Genomic DNA, 18,926 nt, shown 5'->3' on the forward strand with positions numbered 1-18,926 from the left:
CCAGGTGATGAACTGGTTTTGAGTTGTCGTTTGAGACTGCTTTTGTGATCTGAGTGGCCATTAGCCGTGCTTGATCTTTCTCATTGAGTACAAAGAAGTAGCGGATGTAAACAGTGCCTGATGCAGAGCATATGGTGGTTTTCCTGTGTCCTTTCTCCTCTGGATTCTACCACGCTGGCATAGATCGGTTTACATTTTGTTCCTGGGGAAGTCTGTTCATGTACATTTTCTAAGGCAGAAACCTGGACGTCATCTCAGACAACTGCTTCTGACACTTTCCACATCCAATCAGTCACTAAGTTCTCTTTCCTAAAGTCTCTGGAAGGCGTCCATTTCTGTTTATACCCACTGCTGCCATCATTTTCATCCAGATATTTCAGGAGCTGCCTCGCTGGTCTTCCTTCAGGTTTCAACTGCAGTCAGAGCTGGACTTGACGTCACCTCTTCGGCTCCACATTGCCTTGAAGAAATTGTCATCAGCTCCTTCCCTTGGTCCCCCTACGATCTCCTCAGCTCATCTCTTCAGACTGTGCTCTTCCCACGTCTTCCTGAAGCCCCTCTGTGCTCACTCCCCTTCCTTCCTTCCTCCCTCCCGCTCGCTCTGCACGGTGCTGGTGCCGGGAACTGAGTGTGAGGTCTTTTCATGTACCACACACGCCTTCCTGGGGTCCTTGTGCTCACTGTCTCCGGGGCCTGTGTCCCTCTTCCTCCCTTCACTCTTGACTCCAGCAGCTCTTATGTGTCCTTCAGTTCTCAGCTTAATCTTCACTTCTAGGCGACCTCATCTGGGCCCCTAGGTGTTAGGTTTCCAGTCCAGCCTTTTCATAGCACGTGGTACTGCTCTTTTCATAGGGCTCGCTGTCCTCGGTAGTGACTGCCTAGAAATTTATCTGTATCTGACACTCTTAGGTAAGATTCATAAGCAAAGGGGCTTGATTTGTTAACCTTATCTGCAAGCCTTGCTTGAGCCTTGAACTCAATAACTATATTCGAATGAACAAACATTTTTATAGCTGTTGTTTTTATGAGCTAGACTATTTATGGTAATTTCCTTACTGTGTAGTAGGCCTTGAGCTCCGAGCAATTCTTGTTTGTATATTCTGCAGATATTAAGAATGTCCGAGAAGGGACAAGGAGCCCGAGAACAGCTCATGAGATCAGTTTAAAAAGAAGCTATGAATCAGTGGAAGGAAATATAAAGCCAGGGTTGTCAATGAGGGAGTCTCCTGTATCAGCGCCATTAGAGGGTAAGATCTTATTTCCAGAACGAGATACATTTAATTTTCTATAGGAAGTTGGCATTGTTGGGTTAGGTTGTATTCAACCTCTGTTGTTTCTGCCTGAAGTTTGTATTAATATGTAAGTGAAACACATTAAAATTAATACATTGTGAATATGAATATTATATAAAATAGACAATATATTAATTTGAAGCATTATTATATGTTTAAATTTATATTAATATTTACATATAAATCAGGTGGCACATGGCAGTGGAGGGAAGTAAAAATTAAACATGGTTGGCCAACATCATAGGTCACTATTAGAATGCTCATAGAATTTGTAGAGTTTTCATCTTTGAGTTAAATGAGTTTAAAAATGTAAACTTCATTATGAGAACTTTGTTTTTATCGCGAGGCAGATAAAGTGGTGTAATGCATAGAGCAAAGACATGCATGTGAATCTGAGCTTCACCCTTTCTTGGTGAGTCTCTGAGTCTCTGTCTTCTGCTGTAAATTAGTGATTATACCAATCATTGTGAGGGTTAGAGACAGGTGCCCAACCTGTGCTGATCATGTGATTGATATGCATTCAGTAAATGATAATATGATTTTGTTTTTTAATGACTCACTTTCTTTACATCTTAACCTGCCTAAACTGTTTAATTAAATCTAGATAAAATACTAAAAACAGGGTAAAGGCTCCTCAGTCTTAGTAGTCTTATGTAAATTTTTGAAGAGTTGGATTTTCTTTGTATTTTAAAAAAGGTCTCACTTCCCTTTATTTTAGGGTAAATGGGTGTGGTTATTTCCAGACCTTGATTCAAATTTATTAGCATTATGAGATGTTGTGAATATGCAAAAATTTATTCTTGTATTATTATTTATTATTTATTTGTATTATAACTGTAAACCTACTTTGGCCCCATCCTGTATATGTATAACATGAAACTTCATAAGAAGTTATTTATACCTCTTTGATTTTGATTTCCATGTTTCAAGTGGTTTATTTTATTTTTTTTTAATTTTTTATTTATTTTTTAGAGAGGAGAGAGAGACAGAGAGGGAGAGAGAGGAGAGATAGAGAGAGAGAAGGGGGGAGGAGCTGGAAGCATCAAATCCCATATGTGCCTTGACCAGGCAAGCCCAGGGTTTCGAACCGGCGACCTCAGCATTTCCAGGTTGACGCTTTATCCACTGCGCCACCACAGGTCTGGCCTCAAGTGGTTTATTTTTGAGGTGTCCATTTTTCAGGGTTTCCTTTTCTCATATATATTTCAAAGCTAAACTATGATTTTCAGTCCCATTGTGTTTTCTCTCACCTTGATAAAGAAACATTGGGAGTTTAGATTTAGCTCTGAAAGTGTTTTTCCTTTTTGACCTATAATAAATGTCTCTTGTGACCATTTTCTATTTAGGAAAACATTAGAAAAGAAATAGGTGATATCACGTCTGGTACTTTCAGCTTTCATTCTATCACATTCTTCTGAATAGTTCACAAATTTAAAATATCCCCCCTTTTTCTTCTTATAGTTGATATTCAATATCATATTAGTTTCAGGTGTACAGCATAGTACTTAGACATTTACATCACTTATGAAGTCCCATACCCACATAGGTCAGAATGATGCCCTTCTCCAAAGAGCTTTTATCAAAAATGTGTGCTCTGAAAACAGTGTAACGTACGTGTGAATTGGCGTGCACCTTGTGTTTGATACTTGAATTGCCTTCTTGTTTGAAAGGGCTGATATGCCGCGCGCTACCCAGGGGCAGCCCCCACTCTGACCTGAGGGAAAGGACTGTGCTCTCCGGCTCCATAATGCAGGGTAACGTTTCTGTTTGTTTCTCTCCACTTCCTTGCTGGCAGAGTAGCTTGACATTAATCTACGGTGCATGAAACCTGCTTTTCGAGATGTTTTCTCTTTTGAAATACTAGATATTTAAGTGTTGATTATAAGTGTTCTCTTTCTGAGCTACCTACTTGATTTGAAAATGATAGTTGCTTAATCTTGAATGTAGAGACATATTCATTGTATAAGAACCGTTCTGGGCCCTGGCCCGTTGGCTCAGCGGTAGAGCGTTGGCCTGGCGTGCAGGGGACCCAGGTTCGATTCCCGGCCAGGGCATGTAGGAGAAGCGCCCATTTACTTCTCCACCCCCCCCCTTCCTCTCTGTCTCTCTCTTCCCCTCCCGCAGCCCAGGCTCCATTGGAGCAAAGATGGCCCGGGCGCTGGGGATGGCTCCTTGGCCTCTGCCCCAGGCGCTAGAGTGGCTCTGGTTGCGGCAGAGCGATGCCCCGGAGGGGAAGAGCATAGCCCCCTGGTGGGCATGCTGGGTGGATCCTGGTTGGGCGCATGTGGGAATCTGTCTGTCTCTCCCCGTTTCCAGCTTCAGAAAAATACAAAAAAAAAACAAAAAAAAAACCGTTCTGTGATTGTGACAAATGATTTATTACATTTTGAATGACCCTAAAAAAAAAAATGACTGATGAATATTTATTTAAGGCTCCATTGGACCAGAAAATTAATTAGAAGCTGCAATGTGACAACCTTTATTTGATTTGTCATAAAATATACGTAACACAGAATTTACCATAATAACAATTTTTAAGTGTATAGTTCAGAGGCATTGTTGTAGTAAGTATTTTTCTTGAATTCTTTTTCTGAAGGCACACCAAGAGCAACAACTGAAAGCTTTGACGATGGCCTTAAGTACCCCAAACAGATTAAGAGGGAGAGCCCCCCTATCCGCGCCTTCGAGGGGGCCATCACCAAAGGAAAACCCTATGATGGCATCACCACCATCAAAGAAATGGGCCGTTCCATTCACGAGATCCCACGACAGGATATTCTTACTCAGGAAAGTCGGAAAACCCCAGAAGTGGTCCCGAGCTCGAGGCCCGTCATCGAGGGTTCCATCTCCCAGGTACCCGGGTCATGGTTCTGTGTCAGCCCTTCTGCCTTAGACTGTGAGGTTGATGAAGCATTTTAGAAAATGCAGCGTACTAAGTGTAAGAGCTCTTGGAAGTAAACGTGACAGTTTTATGTATGCTTTATCATTAGTTTTTTTGGTCCTTTCATTATTTATTTATTTATTGGATTGTAATACATGAGAATGTTTTATTTTTTTTTAGTGGGCCATTACGTTTTTTTTTTTTAATTTTAATGGGGTGACATTGGTAAATCAGGGTACATATATTCAGAGAAAACATCTCTAGCTTATTTTGACTTTTTTGTTGTTGTTGTTTTTGTTTTTGTATTTTTCTGAAGCTGGAAACGGGGAGAGACAGACAGACTCCCGCATGCGCCCGACCGGGATCGACCCGGCATGCCCACCAGGGGCGACGCTCTGCCCACCAGGGAGTGATGCTCTGCCCCTCCGGGGCATCGCTCTGTTGTGACCAGAGCCACTCTAGCGCCTGGGGCAGAGGCCAAGGAGCCATCCCCAGCGCCCAGGCCATCTTTGCTCCAATGGAGCCTTGGCTGTGGGAGGGGAAGAGAGAGACAGAGAGGAAGGAGAGGGGGAGGGGTGGAGAAGCAGATGGGCGCTTCTCCTGTGTGCCCTGGCCGGGAATCAAACCCGGGACTCCTGCATGCTAGGCCGACACTCTACCACTGAGCCAGCCAGCCAGGGCTATTTTGACTTTTGATTATGCTGCATTCCCATCGCCCAAAGTCTAGTTGTCTTCTGTCACCTTCTAACTGGTTTTCTTTGTGCCCCTCCTCTCCCCCAACCCCCTCCCTCTCCTCCCCTCCTACTATGTAACCCCCACACTCTTGTCCATGTCTCTGAGTCTCATTTATATGTCCCACCTATGTATGGAATCATATAGTTCTTAGTTTTTTCTGGTTTACTTGTTTCGCTCAGTATAATGTTATCAAGGTCCATCCATGTTGTTGTAAATGATCTGATGTCATCATTTCTTATGGCTGAGTAGTATTCCATAGTATATATGTACACCAAAGCTTTTTTTTTTTCTGAAGTTGGAAACGGGGAGGCAGTCAGACTCCCGCATGCGCCCGACCAGGATCCACCTGGCACGCCCACCAGGGGGCAATGCTCTGCCCATCTTGGGGCGTCGCTCTGCCGCAATCACATCCATTCTAGCGCCTGAGGCAGAGGCGACAGAGCCATCCTCAGCGCCCGGGCCAACTTTGCTCCAATGGAGCCTTGGCTGCGGGAGGGGAAGAGAGAGACAGAGAGGAAGGAGAGGGGGAGGGGTGGAGAAGCAGATGGGCGCTTCTACTGTGTGCCCTGGCCAGGAATTGAACCCAGGACTCCTGCATGCCAGGCCAACGCTCTACCACTGAGCCAACCGGCCAGGGCCCACCAAAGCTTTTTAATCCACTCGTCCACTGATGGACACCTGGGCTGTTTCCAGATCTTTGCTATTGTGAACAATGCTGCCATAAACATGAGGGTGCATTTCTTCTTTTGAAACAGCCGTAAAACCATAAGCATCTTAGAAGAAAACATAGGCAGTAAGCTCTCTGACATCTCTCGCAGCAATATATTTGCCGATTTGTCTTCACAGGCAAGTGAAATAAAAGACAGGATAAACAAATGGGAGGACTTCATCAAACTAAAAAGCTTCTGCACAGCTAAAGACAATAAGAACAGAATAAAAAGACAAACTACACAACGGGAGAATATATTTGACTGCATCTGATAAGGGGTTAATAACCAAAATTTATAAAGAACTTGTAAAACTTAATACCAGGAAGACAAACAGTTTAATCCAAAAATGGGCAAAAGAAATAAATAGACACTTCTCTAAAGAGGACATACAGATGGCCAATAGGCATATGAAAAAATGCTCAACATCACTAATCATTAGAGAAATGCAAATTTAAACCACAATGAGATATCACCTCACACCAGTCAGAATGGTAATCATCAACGAAACAACACAGAATAAGTGCTGGTGAGGATGTGGAGAAAAGAGAACCCTCCTGCACTGCTGGTGGGAATGCAGACTGGTACTGCCACTGTGGAAAACTGTGGAGATTCCTCAAGAAATTAAAAATCGAACTGCCTTTTGACCCAGCTATACCACTGTTAGGAATATACCCCAAGAACACCCTAGCACTGTTTCATTAGTTTTTATTGTGTCCATAGTGTGGAGTGTGTTATGTGGGAAAGCACGCAGCTCAGGATCAGTAGGTTTGTGATTGAGACGTGCACACCGACTATAAAGGCTACTACACCCAAAGCATTCGTTTGAAAGACTATGTGCCCCTGTGTGTGGTCACTGCAGCATTGTTTACAAGTCAAGATACTGAAGCAGCCCACGTGCCCATCAGTAGACAAGTGGATAAAATAGTTGTGGTACATACATGTGATAGAATATGATTTAGCCATTAAAAAAATTAGATCTTACCTTTTGCAACAGCATGGATGGAACCAGAGAACATTATGCTAAGTGAAACAAATCAAATACCATATGATTTCACTTATATGTGCAAAATAAATGAATAAAACAAACCTACAGAGAACAGATAGGGTTGCCAGGTGGGAGGAGTGTTGGGAGAGTGGGTGAAAGGTAAAGGGATTAGGAAATACAGATTGGTAGTCCCAAATAGTCATGGGTATGTGAACTACAGCCTAGGGAATATGGTCAGTAATACTGCAGTGATTACGTACTGTGCCAGGCAGTACTTGAAATATTAGGGGACCAATCATGTAAACTACATGATTGTCTAACCACTGTGCTGTACACATGAAACTAATACAGTCATTGTGAGTGTAAACTGTAATTGAAACAGAAGTAATGATTACTACGGGAAACTATAGTTACTATGAGCCAAGCATAACCTTAGGTGGGAAAAGACTCGGGTGCTATAGTGGGTGACCTGTAATGTTTGCTCCTTTCCCTTTAGGGTACACCAATAAAGTTTGACAGCAACTCAGGTCAATCTGCCATCAAACACAATGTCAAATCCTTAATCACGGGACCTAGCAAACTAGCCCGTGGAGTGCCGCCACTGGAAATTGTGCCAGAGAGCATCAAAGTGATCGAGCGGGGAAAATACGAAGACGTGAAAGCTGGCGAGCCCCCGCGTTCCCGGCACGCGTCGGTGGTAAGCTCCGGCCCCTCAGTTCTCAGGTCAGCACTTCACGAGGCCCCCAAAGCTCAGCTGAGCCCAGGGGTCTACGACGATAGCAGTGCACGGCGAACACCTGTGAGCTACCAGAGCACCATGTCCAGAGGCTCGCCCATGATGAGCAGAACTTCTGATGGTATGTTGTTGTTGTTTTTTTGTATTTTTCTGAAGTGAAAAGTAGGGAGGCAGAGAGACAGACTCTTGCATGTGCCCAACCGGGAGTCACCCAGCATGCCCACCAGGGGGCGATGCTCTGACCACCTGGGGCGTTGCTCCGTTGTGGCTGGAGCCATTCTAGCACCTGAAGCCGAGGCCATGGAGCTGTCCTCAGCGCCCGGGCCACCTTTGCTCCAATGGAGCCTTGGCTGTGGGAAGGGGAAAAGAGAGACAGAGAGGAAGGAGAGGGGGACGGGGTGGAGAAGCAGATGGGCGCCTCTCCTGTGTGCCCTAGCCGGGAATCGAACCCAGGACTTTCACATGCTGAGCCAATGGCCAGGGCTTGTTATTGTTTTTCTTGTGTCCTTGTCTGACAACTTTCCTGTGGGTTTCCACATCGGGCAGGCAGTGAAGGTCAGGTGGTTGGTTTACATTGTTGCAGGATCTGTATATAGGTTGTGCTTCATGCTGGCTGTGACCGTCTACCAAATTAAAAGTAGGCATCATTGTAGGTAGGATGCTCAGAATTTTGATCAGTGTAGAGGATGATGGAGTCTAGAAATGTTCTAGAATAAGTATAGTCTTAACAATGAATCCCCCCCCCCCCTCCAGCTGACCCTGTAAGGTTTTCTGGAGTCAGTTTTGACAGTTGTTTTTCACCAGCAATCTGGTGTGGCAGGTGAAAAGTTCAGGCTGTGAACCAGGACTGTTTGGGCTTGAATTAAGTTTCTCCTTACTACATGAGCTTGGACAAGTCACAGCATTGTGCCCTAGTGTCCTTCCTCCTCGATGAAATGGTCATGTAATATGAAGACCTTTCTCACTGGATTGCTGGGGAGATAAAATGAGGTTGTAAGTATAAAGAACTTAAGGAGCGCCAGGTGTGTCTGAAGGACTCAGTAAATGGAAACTGTTGTTGCTGGTGGGACGTCAGTGAGGCAGAGAAGACACTGACTTGTTAGGTTCCCGACACTCCAATGCTCTGAAAGGTGTATCCGAATGTCATTTACATTTTGCTGAAGGACCGGTGAAGTGAGAGCTCATGGGCGGGGCCCCAGGCTGCACGCGGGTGAGGAGGTGAAAAGGGTGTCAGGGTTTGGGAGGTGTAGCAGGTGGAGGGAGGAGGATGGGAAGGCCCTGCTGTGGAGACGGGGTGAATTCCAAACCTTGGGCTCCAGTCCGGAAGAACTGTCCGCTGGGGGGGAGTGCATTCTACAGCTGAGTAGGGTGAGGCTTGGAAAGGGATGGAATAAACCAGACTGTGTTTCTTGGTTGTGGCCAAGTTTGTTTGACCATGGTCAGATTGATATCAGAACATTAATAATTAGGTGGTGGTGGTGGTGGTTACATAACATGGTAAGTATATTAATGCCACTAAACTCGCTAAAATGATGTTTTATTTCCTGTGCATTTATTTTGGGTGTTCTGAGCCCCATTTTCTGAACAATTCTCAGACATCATTAGGGTGCCCAAGAACTCAGCTTAGTTCTAGCGCTGTCTTCCCAGAGGTAGCGCCACATTCCGCTGGTTAACGGTGCAGCCCGCAGGCTTGCTCCCCATCAGTTCTGCCCTCTGGAAACCTCACGTGCCAGTCGGGCTTTCCTTCTGCGTCTGACCAGCTGGCTGCAGGTTGGAGGGTCCAAGGACACCCTCCATTGCAGGATGCCAGCCACATGTCCAGATCGTTCCGTTCTTTTGACCAACTGGCAGTAACATCAGAGGTTCCTACCGCCCTTCCTGGGGTTCAGTTCATTTCTAGAGACTGATGGAAGTCGGGAACATTTTAGTTACTAGGTGACCAGTTTATTGTGAAAGGACGTAACTCGGGGCAGCGAGATGGAACAGATGCACAGGGCAGTGTGTGGGGAGGGGTGTGGGGCCGCCCTGCTGCTCCCCCAGCGCGCCCACTGCCCACCAGCTGGCTCTTTTGTGTTCTTGGGTGGTTAGATCGTTGGTGGTTGACAGTTGGATTTTGTCTCCAGCCTCCCTGGAGGTCTGGGAAGTTCTGACTCCAGTCATGTGCTTGCTTCTCCTGACAGACCTCCCCTTCCCTGGGTGCTTTCTGGAAGTCACTTTATTAACATAACAAGACACCATTATCCCTCTAACATGAGGGAATTCCAAGGGTTTTGGGAGCTGTAAATCGGGAACTATGGACAAAGACCACATATATAATTCTTATAACTCGCATATCACAGTGTTTTGCCACAATATGAAAACAGTTGAGGATGGTAGCCAGTAAGTGTTAGGGTATGATAGATGCTGGTGGGCTCATCTACCCTCTCAGCCCGTAATGTCATTTATAAAGGAGAGGCTGGAGCAGGGGGGAGATGGTGGTTGTGAGGGTAATGAGGAAGTCTCTGGAAGACAGAGCAAGGAAAAATAGTGCAGTATTTCCCATTTCTCAGCAGGGTGTACATTCTGGAACCCCAGGACCTGCCCCCCTTTGATGCCTGGAACCGAGGACAGTACTGAACCCTATACATATGCTATGTGTTTCCCTATACACTTGAAGTAGACTGCATCTTCTCTTTCACATATCTGAATGACAGCATTCCTACTCTTGTGCTGAGGCCATTATTAAGTAAAATTAGGATTCCTTGAACACAAATGTTGCCATATTTGGACAAGATACTCAGGATGGCTACTGAGTGACTAACGGGGCTGGAATCATTCTGAGTGTGCAGTGCTGCACCGAGAGCACTGATGGGCAACAGGCCAGGGTGCTACAGAGAGAGGAAGTGTAGTGCAAGTGACAGAGGAAGTGTAGTGCAAGTGACAGAGGAAGTGTAAGTGACAGAGGAAGTGTAGTGCAAGTGACAGGAAGTGTAGAGTGACAGAGGAAGTGTAGTGTGCGTGACAGAGGAAGTGTAGTGTGAGTGACAGGAAGTGTAGTGCGAGTGACAGAGGAAGTGTAGTGCAAGTGACAGAGGAAGTGTAAGTGACAGAGGAAGTGTAGTGCAAGTGACAGGAAGTGTAGAGTGACAGAGGAAGTGTAGTGTGCGTGACAGAGGAAGTGTAGTGCGAGTGACAGGAAGTGTAGTGCGAGTGACAGAGGAAGTGTAAGTGACAGAGGAAGTGTAGTGCAAGTGACAGGAAGTGTAGAGTGACAGAGGAAGTGTAGTGTGTGTGACAGGAAGTGTAGTGCGAGTGACAGGAAGTGTAGTGCAAGTGACAGAGGAAGTGTAAGTGACAGAGGAAGTGTAGTGCAAGTGACAGGAAGTGTAGAGTGACAGAGGAAGTGTAGTGTGCGTGACAGAGGAAGTGTAGTGCGAGTGACAGGAAGTGTAGTGCGAGTGACAGGAAGTGTAGTGCGAGTGACAGAGGAAGTGTAGTGCGAGTGACAGGAAGTGTAGAGTGACAGAGGAAGTGTAATGTGCGTGACAGAGGAAGTGTAGTGTGAGTGACAGAGGAAGTGTAGTGTGAGTGACAGCGGAAGTGTAGTGTGAGTGACAGGAAGTGTAGTGTGAGTGACAGAGGAAGTGTAGTGTGAGTGACAGAGGAAGTGTAGCGTGAGTGACAGAGGAAGTGTAGCATAGTGTAAGTGACAGAGGAAGTGTAGCGTGAGTGACAGGAAGTGTAGTGTAGTGTAAGTGACAGAGGAAGTGTAGCGTAGCGCAAGTGACAGAGGAAGTGTAGTGCGAGTGACAGAGGAAGTGTAGCGTGAGTGACAGAGGAAGTGTGTAGTGTAAGTGACAGAGGAAGTGTAGCGTAGCGCAAGTGACAGAGGAAGTGTAGTGCGAGTGACAGAGGAAGTGTAATGTAAGGCCACGGGACTCGAGAAGGTTAAACAGAAGACAAAACCACGTGTAAGGAGCTTTAAAGAAGAGTGTTGAACTTCATCTTGACCTTAACTTTAGGTCATAAAATACCGGTTCTGTGATCCAAGTGGTGTAATCTGCAGACCTCAGAATCTTCTGCTGCTGCTTCACACTTGCATATTTTGCAAGATTGAATGTTAAATGTTGAGTGGACTGGGAAGCTCAAAATATTATTATATGATTGTTGTCTGTATTTGACTGAAAGTTCCAACCCTCTGAGAAATGGTTCAATATCATACTCAGAAAATTTTCTTAAGAATTTGTGGTGTTGGCTCTTGTTTCCAGTTACGATTTCTTCTAGCAAATCTATCAGTCATGAGAGAAAATCGACACTGACCCCTACCCAGAGGGAAAGCATAGCCGCGAAGTCTCCAGTCCCGGGGGTGGACCCCGTAGTAAGCCACAGTCCTTTTGATCCCCACCATAGGGGCAGCGCCACAGGAGAGGTGTACCGGAGCCATCTCCCCGCGCACCTGGACCCCGCCATGCCGTTCCACAGGGCTCTGGATCCTGGTACGCACAGTGCGCAGCGCTGCTGCATGGCCAAGACACGACACCCCTGGAGGGTGTTTTAAAAAATATTTTAGAAGATTTTATTTATTGATTTTACAGAGAGAGGGGGTGGGGAGGAACGGGAAGTATCAGCTCATACTGCTTCACTTTCATTGTTCATTGGTTGCTTGTCATATGTGCCTTGCTCAGGCAGGCCTGGGGTTTCGAACCGGTGACCTCAATGTTCCAGGTTGGCACTCGACCCACTTTGCCACCACAGGCCAGGTTACCTGTATGATATTTTAAACTTTCTGTTTATTAAAGTGCAGAATGCAGATAATTGCACATATTATTAGTTACAGCTCAATGAATTTTCACAAAGTATATCATCACCCTCATGTTACCAGCATCTGAGTCAGGGAACAAAATATTACCAGTACCCCTTCAAGAGCTAAAACTAATAGGTATGCAAAGAACCCTCTTTGTTTAAGCTGACTGGAAAAGTGGCTTACAGACTGAAGAATTATTTTTAAATGGCACAGGCATAGCTTAAACATTTTAATTTACAGCATAGGTGTTCACTTAGCCCGTGTTCTCATCTGAGGCCAAGCTTCAGTGATTAAACCTCACCTTTGTCTTTCTTATATAAACAATACTTACATTTCTGGGGTTGATTTTTTAAGTGAAGCTAGAATTTAGAGACACTTCAATCTAAGTACATAATCCTTTTAGATCCTCCCCACCATCTTTTAGAATCATGTAGTTCATACTTGATTCAACTTTTTTTTTTTTTTGACAGAGACAGAGAGAGTCAAAGAGAGGGATAGACAGGGACAGACAGGAACAGAGAGAGATGAGAAGCATCAATCATCAGTTTTTCGTTGCAACACCTTAGTTGTTCATTGATTGCTTTCTCATATGTGCCTTGACCGCGGGCCTTCAGCAGACCGAGTAACCCCTTGCTCGAGCCAGCGACCTTGGGTCCAAGCTGGTGAGCTTTTTTTTTTTTTTCCTCAAGCCAGATGAGCCCGCACTCAAGCTGGCGACCTTGGAGTCTCGAACCTGGGTCCTCGGCATCCCAGTCCAGCGCTTTGTCCCCTGCGCCACCGCCTGGTCAGGCTGATTCAACTTCTATATTGAGTCTTTCCAAAGCAGTCAACTTAATTTCCAGAAAACTGCTCTTTTCATTCTTCTCCCATTGATTTACAGATGATTTCATTACATAATTACAGTAGCAGGTACAGCTAGGAGGAGCTTTTGAACAGACAGCTGACTGTGGGTCAGTGTGACTGGTGGGTGCAGGAGGGTGTGGTCTTGAGAGTGGTCCTTCAGGTTGTCAGTGGGCTGGAGGCACGCCCCCTCTGCTGGGGAAGCCTGTCGGGCCCGCCTGCTGTGCAGGCCCCGCCCTGTCCCCCCAGATCCCCCCAGGTCCCAGGCCCTGCTCCTCTTGCTGCCTGGCTTGCTACATCATTCAGGTTGAAGTTGGGACACAGCACTTGTGTTTGACCTTAGTCTTTAGGGAAGCGATTTTCATCACCAGTATACCATGGTTTCTAAGCGTACAGGTAGAAAATACTGTATCTGAAAGCTGTATTACTGCCATCAAGTCGTTTGCTAATCGAGTGTCAGACGAGTCCACATCCAGTCCATCGGGCTGTCCAGACTGAGGCAGAAGTTCCCACAGAATCAGTTGACAGACTTACCTGGCTGGAGTTCTAGGTCCCTGGTTGGCAAACCATGACTTGTAAGCCACATGCAGCTCTTTGACCCTTTGAGTGTGGCTCTTCCACAAAATACCACGTGTGGGTGCTACCTCAATAAGGCATGTACCTACCTATATAGTTTAAGTTTAAAAAATTTGGCTCTCAGAAGAAATTTCAATCGTTGTACTGTTGATATTTGGCTCTGTTGACTAACGAGTTTGCTGACCACTGTAAACGGGAAGTGACATTCCAGAAAACTTGTCATAGGTCGTTCTGGGGGGGGAGGGGTATAAACACACACACACACACATCATAGTTTACTCAAGTTTTCAGACAAAATCAAATGTTTATACTTTCATTTAGTGTTTATCATAGTTCTTTATTATAGAGCAGTTTCATTTTCTTGTCATTTTTGAGCTTTCCTGGGTTACAGATGTTTTGAGGCTAGAGATGTTGTCCTTTTCACCATCCCTCCCCCTTCCTAACACCTGTGTCATGCTCAAACTTAGGGTCTGCAAGCTGCAGCCGGGGGCAGGCTCCTGCTGCTGCCTGTGTGTGTAAATAAAGTTCCTTTAGCACACAGCCAAGTGCCAAGTGGCTCCGAAGGCAGAGACAGTGTGGTCACAAAGCCTAAAGTTTTTGTCATCTTGGCCCTGGCAGGTTAGCTCAGTCAGTTAAGAGCATTGTCCCAAAAAAGACATGGTTGAGGGTTTGATCCCCATTCAGGGCACACATGGGAAGTAACCAAAGAATGCACGACTGAGTGGGACAACAAATGAATACTTCCTTTCACCCTCCCCCTCTCTCCCTCTCTATGTCTCTCAAAGAAAATAATAATAAGCCCTGGCTGAGAGGCTCAGTGGGTTGGAGCGTTGTCCCCGAGCACAGAGGCAGCTGTGCTCCGTTGCCTGGTCAGGGCGCCTGCTGGAGCAGCTCGGGGTTCCTGTCTCTCTCGCCCTGCATCTCCCCTCTACACCCCCAAGTTATTTTTGTTATTTTTGCCATCTGGCCCTTTATTAAAGGAAAAGTTTGGTAATCTCTCCTAAACACATGGACTGATTAAATGCTTACAGATGAATCATTTTATCCCCAGAGAACTAAAGTTATTATTTTTCATTAAGTGTTCTCATATTTCCATTTGGGTGTATTGGATCATCAGTAATTCAGAAATAATTTTATTTTCAAACAGCTCTTGGAGGCTTCAGGTGGAAATAAAGTTACATGGCAAAGACTGAAATTGAAATTACTTGAGAATTTATTTAGCTTCTGTACTACTGGTGAAAATGCTAACACTCATAGTTTGTCTTATTTCTCCTTCCCCTCTTCCATTACATCTGACATTAAAATGTATATATTGATACTGCTGCTATATCAAGGTCTAAAATGAATCCACCTCATCTCTGTAGCCCCGACCCCCATGGTAAATAAAAGATGCATGTGCACGCTAGCTCAACAGATTGTTTCTTCCTCCCTCCTTGTATGGGAGATGTCTGGCAAATGAATTGTACCTGGACTAAACGAAATGCCTCTCTCGTTCTCTCGATCAGCAGCTGCTGCTTACCTGTTTCAGAGACAGCTCTCGCCAACCCCAGGGTACCCGAGTCAGTATCAGCTCTATGCGATGGAGAACACACGGCAGACAATCCTCAATGATTACATTACCTCGCAGCAGATGCAAGTGAACTTGCGCCCAGACGTGGCGAGGGGCCTCTCCCCACGAGAGCAGCAGCTGGGCCTCCCGTACCCAGCAACAAGGGGTCTGTGTCTTTGCCGTTCAGACTTCATAGGGTTTACTCTGTGTGCCCAGGGTTTCCCGGGCACTCGACGAACAGTTGTTGAATGAACGATGCAGACAAAGAAGGCCATGCCTTCTCCATGGCCTCTGGCCCTGGAAGGTGAACAGTAGTGGACTGAGACAGGTCGGCTGGTGAACGCTGAGATGACTAACCCAGTCACTGTGCTGGTTATTTGAAGTCATTGTTTGACCAGTTCTCAAACCAGTGCTTTTCGGTTCCTGGTGTGGGCAGAGTATTTCGTGTCCTTCCCTAGATTTAAACATGGTCTTACGAAGTGATGATGTCTTAAACATTTTTATGTGTACTGTATACAGGGTATCATTGGGTTGTAGAGATAAACAACGACAGAAAAGCCATGTGTTGTTTCTTATCTTGAGGGTAATACTGAAAGTTAACATAATTTCATTGTATTTGTCTTTGAGCAGGAATCATTGATCTGACCAATATGCCTCCAGCAATTCTAGTGCCTCATCCGGGGGGAACGAGCACTCCCCCCATGGACAGAATCACTTATATTCCTGGTACACAGATCACTTTCCCTCCCAGGCCGTACAACTCTGCCTCCATGTCTCCAGGTAAGGGTCCTCACGGCCATGCCCCTCTGCGACGGCCCACGGGTGCCAGTGGTCACAGCGCTGTCTCTGCTGATGCTTTAGGCTCTTTTCCCATTTGATCTGTTTTTCCTGTACTGTTTAGTGCTGGTTCCTGTGTGCCATCGGTCACTAGATACTCTAGAAATATCCTAAAAGCTTGTTATGCTCCATTTGTCATCTAAGACTCTTAATAAAATGAACTTCTCACCCCTCAAATAGGAAACTTTTTGACAAACTTGCAGTCATTGAGGACTTACAGTTACTTGGCAGGCTTGATGGGCTGCTAGTTCTGTCTGTGAGCACAGGGCTCTGTTTCCAGGACACTCCACACACCTGGCGGCTGCAGCCAGCGCCGAGCGGGAGCGGGAGCGGGAGAAGGAACGTGAGCGTGAACGTGAACGTGAGCGTGAGCGCATGGCGGCCTCCTCTGACCTCTACCTCCGGCCCGGTGAGTGGGGGCCTGTCGTGCTGTGGGGGCTGTTGGTCCACCTGACAAAGGAACTGTGGCGGAGACCGCAGCTGCGGGCCTCGGGGAGGGTTGCAGAGGAAAAGTGCAGCGGAAGCTGGACCAGGCTGAGGGGCGTTTTAGACGGGAGAAGGTTTTGATCATGACGCTGTCGTTTGGATGTGGCCCTATAGCTGGTTACAGTGGGGCCTGCAGGGACTGGCCGGAGCTCGTCGGAGCTGAAAACAGCCCAAGCATAAGGCTCACAGAGGTGAAACTATGGTTGAGCCATAGTTTAAAGGAAGAGTGGGAAATATGATGAAAAGGTTGTGGACATTTTGAATTGTAAGTGAAGTGCACCTGCCGTTTGGTGCGGGAGGGAGGTCACGTGATCAGGGGCGTTTGCACAAGAGTGGCGTGAGGTGGGTTAGACCCAAAAGGTGGGCATGGACGGGTGCCAGGAGGGACCCGTCTTAGTCTCTCCATGTCCTAACGGTGGCCTGACACACGGACAGTTGGACCTGTTGGAAAGGAGCTGCCGGAAGAACATGGTTCAGGTGCAGCAGGAGGACTTACTGACTAGATGTTTTCTGGATGAGGAACAAACCAGTGTGCACCTAAGAGACCACAGCTAGGGGAAGCAGCGGCAGTGGTTTTACTTTGGACATAACTTCCTTTGTCTTTGGAACATTTCTTCTTATGTATAGTATCCCTGTTTGCGGCAGTGAGATCAGATCACTGTGCTTATATCGTCATGTGTTGGTCTGACACTTAGGAGAAAGGGCAGAACTTGGAGACTGTGACCTAGGTGTCATCTGCAAAGGTTAAGCTGGCTTGACTGAGATTTCCAAGGACAAGCACATGTAGAGTGGACTAGGCCCACCCTTAGGTGTCACTGGAAGGGGCTTCGTAGCCGGAGGCAGAAGGGGCCAGAGGCATGGCCGAGAGGTTGGTGCAGAACTGAAGGGCAGAGCGCGAGGAGGTGGTCGCACTTATGAGGTCACAGGAGACGGGCCCTTTGAGATTTAAGTAATGGAGTGTAGAGGAGGAGACGGATAGCCAGCCGTCACGTCTGAACCCATGCTGTCAGGCCAGAGGATTTGCCTTCAGTTCAGCGGCTACAAAACCCAAATTTAGATGTCACCTATTATCTACATAGAACAAAAAATCACTAAGTGTCTGACAGTAGGAAATATTTAATGAATGGTGGGAATTCTATAACATTGATTGTAGTTTGTATAAAAACATGGAAGTTGACTTGATTATAGATAGCAAAGTACAAGTGACACATAGCTTAAGTAAGAACTGTATTTTTAAAACGCTTATGGTCCTACTGATGAGGAACATGCAGATTGAACATAATAAAATACTTTTTTTTATCACATGTAAAAGCTTGATAAAAACTCTGTTACAATGTGTGAAGAAACACCAACTCTCACACATTGTCAATCACATTGTAAATGTGGATAGCTTTTTCAGAGATAAAACTTTTCAAAAATTTATTTAGTGAGAGGAAGGGAGGCAGAGAGACAGACTCCCACATACACCCGACCAGGATCTACCTGGCAAGCCCACTAGGGGATGGTGCTCTGCCCATCTAGGGCCCTTGCTCCATTGCTCAGCAATCAGTCTCTTCTTAGCACCTGCAGCGGAGGCCATGGAGCCATGCTCAGCACCTGGGGCCAAATCATTCCAATCGAGCTATGGCTGCAGGAGGGGAGAAGAGAGAGAGAGAGAGAGAGAGAGAGAGAGAGAGAGGCAAGAGGGGGAGAAGTGGAGAAGCAGATGGACACTTCTGTGTGCCCTGGCAGAGAATTGAACCCAGAACTTCCACACACCAGGCCTATGCTCTACCACTAAGCCAGCTGGCCCGGGCCAGAGATATAAAAGTTTAACCAGCAATTCCACTTCTAGGAATACACCCTATAGAAAAATCCTATGAGCTGATGTGTGATCGGAAGGGATAAAGTTGCAGAAAGGGCTTGCTGCCATAGGTGCTCCGTGCTGTGAGAAGAGGGTGTGGACTGAAACAGCTGGCTCTCACCCGTGGAGCACAAGTTAGAGGTGGAGTGAGGGCACGAGATGGAGGAGGAAGTAAGAGTAACAGGACAGGAGACTTGAGTCTTTCAAGTGAAGTAGTTTTGGCCAAGTCCAGGAGGTGGCTTTCTCACAGGAGGGCTGAGGTTAAGGGACAGGACAGCCTCGGACACTGGGGTGTAGGTGGCTGGGCTGCACTTCGGGAAGGGCTGGGTCCACGATCTCACTCAGAGGAGGGAGAGAAACAGCTGTGGGGCGGCAGCAGCGGGGCAGCCGCAGACCCTGGGCAGCAGTGGGGCAGCCGCAGACCCTGGGCAGCAGTGTCTGTCTTCACTGTGATGCTGAGGAAGGTGCACCACCTTTGTTTTGGAAATGATGAGCACACCAGAGTTTGAGGGAACACCTGACAGATGAACTTCCGTGGTGTGTACTGGTCCTTCATTGCTGGTGTTATTTTTGTTCCTCTCTGGAATCAAGATGGAAACTTGTTCCAGATGGCAGTGGCAGTAAACGCTAGCTGGTGTTTTTATTTCAGTTTACTAGTGTGGTTATCTTGTGT

General features: G+C 46.4%; 1 protein-coding gene across 22 annotated transcripts in view; it reads left to right on the forward strand.

Annotated features, from left to right (window-relative positions):
- The window catches only part of NCOR1 (nuclear receptor corepressor 1), a 123,863-nt gene that overhangs the window by 80,298 nt on the left and 24,639 nt on the right, over positions 1–18,926 (forward strand). For 13 of the 22 annotated variants that reach the window (XM_066264326.1, XM_066264325.1, XM_066264327.1 and 10 more), the window contains 8 exons: positions 1,107–1,247; positions 2,963–3,046; positions 3,889–4,145; positions 7,100–7,460; positions 11,587–11,814; positions 15,044–15,253; positions 15,718–15,867; positions 16,205–16,333. In XM_066264326.1, the coding sequence (XP_066120423.1) occupies positions 1,107–1,247; positions 2,963–3,046; positions 3,889–4,145; positions 7,100–7,460; positions 11,587–11,814; positions 15,044–15,253; positions 15,718–15,867; positions 16,205–16,333 (1,560 nt within the window). The remainder of the gene's footprint in view (positions 1–1,106; positions 1,248–2,962; positions 3,047–3,888; positions 4,146–7,099; positions 7,461–11,586; positions 11,815–15,043; positions 15,254–15,717; positions 15,868–16,204; positions 16,334–18,926) is intronic. The other 9 variants (XM_066264330.1, XM_066264331.1, XM_066264349.1 and 6 more) reach the window with 6 other exon arrangements.

This window comes from Saccopteryx bilineata, chromosome 2 (assembly GCF_036850765.1).
Source record: "Saccopteryx bilineata isolate mSacBil1 chromosome 2, mSacBil1_pri_phased_curated, whole genome shotgun sequence".
NCBI lineage: Eukaryota > Metazoa > Chordata > Mammalia > Chiroptera > Emballonuridae > Saccopteryx > Saccopteryx bilineata.